Source organism: Halyomorpha halys, unplaced genomic scaffold (assembly GCF_000696795.3).
Source record: "Halyomorpha halys isolate HHAL.00 unplaced genomic scaffold, Hhal_1.1 Scaffold44.1, whole genome shotgun sequence".
Taxonomy (NCBI): Eukaryota; Metazoa; Arthropoda; class Insecta; order Hemiptera; family Pentatomidae; genus Halyomorpha; species Halyomorpha halys.
The window spans coordinates 278,482-287,528 of NW_027115243.1; the positions used below are offsets into that span (position 1 = coordinate 278,482).

Genomic DNA, 9,047 nt, shown 5'->3' on the forward strand with positions numbered 1-9,047 from the left:
ATGAAAATTCTTAAATAATAATAAAATATACACAGATAGCAAATAAACATTATAACGGCAAATTTTGATTTATCTTTAGTTATATATTTATCGTTTATACCTGCCCACGCTCAGTGGAGAAAGAAAAAATATATAATCGCAAAAGGGAAAAAAGAAAAAAAAAACAATTAAGAATAGATTTCTCCTTAGGCGCCACGTTATTTTTTCCCTTGGAAATAACGAAAACCCGGAACGATGATTTCAATATACCCACAACATAACCCTCTACCCCTAAAATTTTGAGTTGTAGACTTGTGTTATTATTGTAACACTTATTACTAAAATTTCCCATTATTAAAATATTTAACTAAACTGACTTATTTGTTTATTTTTTCAGGGATTACGTTAACTCTGACCTCCGGGACGCAAATAGACAAGAAGCTGTCGGGATCACCATCTTAGTGATAGTTCTGTTGGTGTCACCTATAATTATCTTTTTAGTGAGGAACGCTGTCGATACCATTCAAGTAAGTAATCGAATCGAATCCTGAAAGTTTAGTTTATCGATTCACCTTACATCATATCAATATTCAAAGTTGTCATATAGAATTTCAAAATCTAAATGAACACTAACGTAATATTGCAAACGGAATTACTAGCGGTATTACTGGCCAAAGTTGAGCAAAACTATTCGATGGACAAGAGACGAATACTTTTTTATTTGAAGTTTGTATTCGATTGACGAGAGACGAATACATTTTTATTCGAATAAAAATACGACTAAAAAATCCGATTAGTTCTTTATTTGAATATTTGAAATACTATTTAAATCGAATAAAAAATTAGTCGAATACATATTATTGGAATAACTATTTGATTTTTTTTAAATTCACTTATTTTTTTACCACCTTCAATTTCTGCTGTATGAGGGTCCAATTTCACATATTCAATCGAGCACAAAACGAAAATGTAATCGATTTTAATATCCCGTATCGATTTATTTTATTTTTTTATTTCTAACACATTGGGGCCGATTTTTAGGTTTTCGTATATGAAGAATATGAAAATGCTATTGATTTTAACATCGTGTATCGATTTATTTCTGCTTTTCTGATTTCTAATATGTTAGGGTCCCTTTATACGTTTTGAGGAATGCAGAATATGAAAATGATATCGATTTTAAGGTCTCGTATCGAAATATTTCTATTTTTCTGATTTCTAATATGTTAGGATCCCTTTATACGTTTTGAGGAATGCAGAATATGAAAATGATATCGATTTTAAGACCGTGTATCGATTTCTTTTTACTTTTCTGATTTCTAACATGTTATGGTCTCTTTAAGACAAAAAATGTCGTCTTTACACAAATACAATCGTATTCGGATGGTTAATCATTTAATTTTTTCGAATAAAAGATTATTTATCTATAAAATTGACGAATACAAAAATATTCGAATTGTTTTGCCTGAATAATTGATTATTCGTGTAAAATAATGACTAATAAAAAAGTATTCGGATGGTTAATTATTTGTTTGTGTACGAATAATTGATTATTCGTGTAAAATAATGACTAATAAAAAAGTATTCGGATTGATAATTATATGTTTGTGTACGAATAATTGATTATTCGTGTCAAATAATGACGAATCAAAAAGTATTAGTTATTAAATAAATCAAAAATTAGTATCCAATTCTGTCTCAACACTTTATTTCTCACTAGTCCAACGTTTCGGCCATTCTAGCCATCCTCAAGGACATCTTCAATAGAATTTCTTCCTCACATTAATTTACAATTTCTATTGCAGGCTATTCTGCCCAGGTCATTTTCTTTATTCCAAGTTCGAAACCTATTTATTTAAAATTTAAAAACATTAGCATTTATTTTTCTCTATAAGATTATCAACAATATAAAATACACCACCATATAACAAACCATTTATAACCTCCTAATAATTGATTATTCGTGTAAAATAATGACTTATAAAAAAGTATTCGGATGGTTAATTATATGTTTGTGTACGAATAATTGATTATTCGTGTAAAATAATGACTAATTAAAAAGTATTCGGATTGATAATTATATGTTTGTGTACGAATAATTGATTATTCGTGTCAAATAATGACGAATCAAAAAGTATTAGTTTTTGTTCGAATAATTAATTATTCGAGTAGGAAATTCACGAAAAAAAAAAAGTATTGGGATGGTTAATCATATGTTTTTGTACGAATAATTGCTTATTGGAGTATAAAACTCTGTTGCTGGGCAAACATTTGTATAGTTAAATTTAGGCGGTAGGCAAACCCTGTTTTCTATGAATAATTACAAGTCAAAATTGTTGATTCTGCCAAGTGTAAGTAGGGGAAATACAAAATGGCGAAAGTTTCAAAATGGTAAAAATGGTACTTTCTAGCTCAGTAAACTAACTTTAATTTGAGTGCTAATAGACATCTGTACGTCAAATGGTTTTTGAGATATAAATTTTTCAAAATAAACTAAGTAACTACTAATCTTTCAGTAGATTTTTAAGAAATTTTGCTTTTTAAAAAGCCATAACTCGAGAACTATTGGACGTAAATAGCTCTTTTAGGGCTAATATTTAAGCAAATTGACACTTCTTTAAATAATATTCTCTTAGATTTTCTAGTGTTGTTGGTAGTTTTAAGATATAGAGCTTCGAATGAAAAATCAATGTTTTTTTAAGGTTTTGAAACAGCCGCCATTTTTTATCCTCCTACCTATACTTGGCAGACTCATCAGTTTTGACTAGTAATTATTACTGTATGGTGTATTGAGCAGAAGTGGCGTTGAAGATCTCTACAGTAGGAAGCTACGTATTGACTATAAATAGCCTTTGAGGTTTATTCAAAGGAATATTTGTAATCCTACTTTATGAATAAGAATTCATCAAGCTTCATCACAAGTTTATATTTACAGATTCATTTTTTCTTTTCTAATGGAATCATCTTCTTTTTCCACTTCCTCGAATATTCAATTAGCATTGGCAAAAAGAGCAACGCCTTTAGAATGGAAAAAACCCCAGTTTCCAATGAAGGATTTCATTACTGGAGATGAAGCAGGCGTTGTAGAGAGAAGGCGATAATTAAAAGGACTTTTATAGCTCTCCGGAAACTGGCAGTAAAGCACACTTTACTGTTTACCGGAGGACCTCGGAGCCTAAATGAAATTCGGGGCTGTTGAGCCATTGGTATCGATCTCACATCACAGATATCATTACCGTCCTCCGAGTCTTAGTTTTATTGCCAAGTTTTTTCTATATATTGGGTTGTAAAATAAGGTCCTTGCGTTTCTCAGTATTTCAATTTAATCCTCTCTGTGTTTATAAAATCATGTTTACTTGCTCAATGTTTACATATTCTAAAAAAGGATTAGTTAAGGTGCTTGTATGCATCAGTTTCAACCGAGATTCCTTATCTTTAAGTGGTATTTTGCTTGCTCAAAATGGTAGAGAAGAAAAATTCATTTTCCTCATTTATTGATTTTTTATTTCCGGAAAGGAAAATCCGCTGCAGGTTAACGAAATTTGTAGCGTATATGGAGATGATACCTTAGGAGAAAGCACCGTCTGTAAGTGGTTTGGTCGGTTCAGAACCGGAATTTTTGACTTGGAAGTAGGGATGCGACATCGATGTCGATGTTTTACCCTGAACATCGATTTTTTAACATCGATATTTTTAAGCCGATGTTTTTTAAACATCGATGTTTTTGAGCCGATGTTTTCTAAACATCGATGTTTTTTCCTATTTTTCATTTTTTTTCAAAAAGTAACTGAAAGAAAACCAAAAATTTACAGTATAAAAAGATTCCTATCATCAATGTGGTCGAATAAAAAAGTACCTCCAACCTTTACGCTAACAACATGATAGAGATAAATTACGACTAGAAAAACAACGATGTTTTAAAATATCTTTTCTCAATATTAAAATACCATTGCATACAAATCTTTGCCAAAAATACATCGATGTTTTTGAACAACCATTTCAGTAACTCAAGGTCTGTTCCAACGACGACGTATAAACCGGCCAGTCGGAAGTGGTTTTTGAAAAAAAGGATGCAACATTGATAAAAAAAAACATCGATGTTTTTTTGGGTAATGTATTATAAGCAACGATATTTTAAAACATCGATGTTTTTTGTAGTCGATGTCGGATTCTTAGTTTCAAAAACCACTCTTGACAGGCCGTAGAATGCGTAATCGTTGGATCAGACCTTATGTTTCTGAAATAGTTGTTCAAAAACATTGATGTTTTTTGGGTAATGTATTATAAGCAACGACATTTTAAAACATTGATGTTTTTTAGAGTTCATGTCCTATTGGTTGATTGAAAAAGTACTTCTGACTGGCCGGAGCATGCGTAGTCTTTAGAACAGTCTTAATGTTACTGAAATGGTTAAAAAAATACATCGATGTTGAAATACATCGATGTTTTTTGATGGTTTTTAACATCGATGTTTTTTTTATCGATGTCGCATCTCTACTTGGAAGGCGCAAAGCGCATGGGTCGTCCTTCAACTGTTGATGATGACCAAATTCAAGCATTGGTCACAGACAACACTCACTCTACGACACGGGATTTCGTATTTGCACGTGTTTCATAATCGCAAAGGCATAGTTTTCCATCACGATAACGCCCATCTTCACGTGTTTTTGCAGACCCGGCTGAAATTATTGGAGTTTGGTGAGAGCTTCAGGAATGGTGTCGACTTTACAGGATTAAAACACATCACATCATATCATCTTTACCCTTCGTCGTAAAACTACCGACTGCTCAACAGTATCCTTTAATAAAGTTGCTCTTACCCCTGTCGAACAGATACGCTACCGTGTACTAAAGTTAGACAAACGACTAACTTGGAATTCTTACACAAGACTGAAAAGACAAGAAACTGCACGTCGATTCCGACTATCACATTACTTCCAATCTTCATCAGTTTTGACTAATAATTATTAATATAGGTTATATAAAGAAGAAACTGAGTTGAAGCCCTCAACAGTAGGAAGCTATGTAAAAACTCCTATTGACTATAAATAGCCTTTGTGGTTTATTCAAAGGAATATTTGTATTCTTAGCGGGTCACTGAAGAGGATCTAGGAGGGTGAATTCCGGAGATCGAATTTGTTGATCGGGTGAATTGAAAAATTTTGAAAGGGTGAAATTGGAGGAGCAGAAATGAGAAAGAAAAATAGGAATGAATGAAACATTGTATTTTTTGTACAGACTGAAACGGATTGTAAAAGGAAATTGTAGGGGGGGGATTGTTTATTATATCTTATTATTGTATCTCTTTTTTTCTGATTATACCATGTATGTGTAATTTATATATGTCCGATTACGGATTGATAAGTATGCTGTGTGAGATAGCAACCTAATGTATTTAGGCAGCATAGATAAATAAATTATTTCTCTTTCTCTAAGAATTAATCAAGCTGCATCACAAGTTCATATTTACAGATTCATTTTCTTTTCTATTGGAATCATCTTCTTTTTCCACTTCCTCGAATATTCAATTAGCATTGGCAAAAAGAGCAATGCCTTTAGAATGGAAAGAGAGGTAACCGAACGTCGATTCCGACTATCACATTACTTCCAATCCATACAAAAGATTGATCTACAGTCTATCTGAGCATACGGAAATAATCTTTGGAGCTCCACTAAACCTTCTAATTCTTCTCGTATCCAATCCTTAATGCTCTTTACTTTCCAGAAATCAAAACATCCTCAGGACCTCAACGTTCCATTTGATGCTGATTTGGTCGGAATTAGATACCAATCCTTCTCTTGCATTACCTGATAAATCCTCCTAGGCTTGTGAATAGAAGATGACCTCGTGATCTTCTCTAAAAATTTTATTGGAGTTCAACCAATGGATAGATAGTCTACATGTTTGTATTATGCCATTGTATAACTATAACCAAATTTACTTGTTGTATATATTTTTGATATAGTTCTAAATATGAATAAATAAAAAAAACATTTATTTTCTATTGATTGAAATGGTAACAGAGGTCTTCTTGTTCCAGATGTACGCTTCCCACTTGGCCGAGAAGGCGAGCGAACTAAACATGGAAAAGCAGAGAAGTGACACGCTGCTCTACCAGATGCTGCCACCCAGCGTAGCCCAGACACTTAAGCACACCCAACATGTAAAAATTATATAAACCAAACTTCATTTAGATATTCTATAAGTTCATAGTATTATTAGCAGGCGTAAAAGGTAGATTAAAAATTATCTATGATGTATATTTATATATATATCGTTCGATTGGAACTGTCGGAAAGTTATGATTTCCCTATAGAAACAAAAATCACACACATAACTAAATAAAACACTGTTGGTGGACAATAAAGGTATCAATATAGTAGAATAAAACTTTAATGTTAACCAATATTTCACCCCACTTGGCAGGGCTTCGTCAGGGCTGTCAGATTGAAACAAAGAATAAAGATGGCAACTGAACTAGTTCTCATCCTTCTTCCAATCTGACAGCTTTGCAAAGTGGGCCGAAACGTTGGATAGCAATAACTAGTTTTCTTCTACTATTTTGATATCTTTATTGACCGTCATCCGGACTATCTTCCTTGAACGTACTTCATATGGTCAACTATCTTCTTCCTTTTTTTTTAAATGGTTTCGTTTCACGTTTAGCAAATTCACGCATAAATGTCTACATGAATATTAATAAATAAGCAAATTCACCCCAACCAGATGTAAAGAAATGTAGGTATGGAAAGAATGTAGGTCTCCACATGTTTGCCGAATCTGAAAAGCCCTAATTCCTGGATTAAAGCCGACTTGTGAGTCATTAGGAAGGGCAGTGCTGTATTGGCCCCAAAGGAACTTATGGAGCTATGAGTAGCCTGCCGCTGCAACATGGAAACCATTGTCTACAGCAACGTGAGGTTAGGTTACTCAGAGTACAAGAGCCCAAGAGTTTTAATAGCTCGTTTAGACTTTCTAGTAGAATCACCACCCGGAGTTTGTCGACTTAGTCCTGTAACACCCAGTATATGCATATAGGTTTGAGTCTGGTTCCGAATCCGTACCACCCCGCTGTACTGTAAATCAAATTATACTTTACAAACCTGCGGGCTCGAGAGTTCTGTTTCGTTGTGAATTTGCTACGTCATGTTACGTCTCTCTAATGTTGTGTCTCTACAGATCTTCTCTACATATGATTTGAGGACACATCAGAAAAGCTATTTCTATTTTGGTTTAATATTAACTTCAACAACAAAACCCCACTTTTACATATGTCCGTGTTTCCCTACATTGATAACATTTTTAGTCGTAAATAATAAAGTATCTTTTTAAAGGGAGGAATTTCATAGTAATTTTTTTTGTCCAATAAACTCTCGTTGGTCACAATTTGGCAACCCTGGAACTAGTTATAGTACAAGACCCCAAGAGGAGAAAAAAGGCAGTTATCTCACCCCAATTTTTTATTACTTTAATGAAAACTATGTATAATTTCTAGTTAAAACTGATGAGTCTGCCAAGTATAGGTAGGGGGAATAAAAAATGGTGGCTGTTATAAAACGTTAAAAACAATTAATTTTTCATTCGGAGCACTATGTCTTTGAAACTACCAACAACACCGGAAACCCTAAGAGCAGAGTAAATTTGCTAAAATATGATCCCTAATAGAGCAACTTAAGTTCAATAGTTCCCGAGATATAGCTTTTTAAAAAGCAACATTTCATAAAAGATACACTGAACATCAGTAGTTAGAGAATTTATTTTGAGAACTCTATATCTCAAAAACCCTTCGACGTACAGATGTCTGCTTGCACTCAAATTTTAGCTAGTTTAATGTGCTATAAAGTAGTTTATCACACGAATCTTCGTAGGAGTAGTAGTTTTCATGATATTTTCTTAAATAAATTGATTTATTGTTGTTCGGACAAATCTTCATGTGCCAAATTTATATTTATATGAGAATATCATAAAAACTACTAACGCTTCGAACATACGAGTCATAAACTATTTTATAGTTAGTTAAATTCCATTTATTTTGAGTGCTGGCAGACATCTGTACGTCATATGGTTTCTGAAATAAAGTTTTTCATAAATCATACTTACTCTTCTTTTTACCAAATATTATGAAATCTACTATTCTCACAAAGATAAATGTCACAAACTACTTAATAGTCCATTAAACTAGCTTTAATTTGAGTACTAATAGTACATATGTACGTAGAATGGTTTTTGAGATATAGAATTCTCAAAATAAATTCACTAGCTACTCATCTTATATTTTTAAGAAATTTTGCTTTTTAAAAAGATATGAAATATTGGACGTAAATAGCTCTATTTGGGCTTATATTTTAGTAAATTTACTCTACTTTAAATGATGTTTCATTAGGTTTTATGTGTTGATAGTTTGAAGGATATAGAGCTCCGAATGAAAAATTAATTTCTTTTAACATTTTGAAACAGCCGCCATTTTTTATTTCCTCTACCCATCCAATTTTGACTATAATCATAGTTTTAATTAGAGTAATAAATAATTTAGGATATAACATGATGAGAGAAAAAAATATGTCTGCTTCAAAGGCATTACACCGCACTGCTTTCTCTTTTGTTATGAAAAGTTACTGCTTATGATAACATTATATAAAACGTATAAAATAGATTTTTTTTTTTTTTTAAAGTTGGTGTATGGTGTTACGGTTGCCATGGTGAAATAAAAACACTGGTTAGATCTGTGTAGACAAGAGGTGTTAGGTTGTCATGGTGAAAACAAAACACGAGCAATATGTTTTAGACGAGTGGGTTTTGGTTTTGTGAAGGCGACAGTTTGATTTTGGAACACGTTACGATTGTTCAATGTGAAGTGGTAATAGTTTAAAGGCCCTCTGTCTTTACTGTTTGAACCGGAATATCACCGTATGAGAAATGTTGTCATATATGTTTTGTTTTTCAAAATTATGGTGTTTACTTCAATAGACGGTCATTAACAATAGAAGTAGAGGACTGCGTGGGGTTTGAACTTAATTTTGTTTTGTTTTTATTTTATATTCACTTTTATACTCTTTTTTATACTATT

General features: G+C 32.4%; 1 protein-coding gene across 1 annotated transcript in view; it reads left to right on the top strand.

The window, feature by feature from the left end:
• Nucleotides 1-9,047, top strand: part of LOC112211915 (uncharacterized) — a gene marked incomplete at its 5' end in the record, with an annotated part of 215,970 nt that overhangs the window by 188,195 nt on the left and 18,728 nt on the right. The window contains 2 exon segments of the mRNA XM_067052310.1: nucleotides 377-506; nucleotides 6,021-6,143. Of these exon segments, the coding sequence (XP_066908411.1) occupies nucleotides 377-506; nucleotides 6,021-6,143 (253 nt within the window).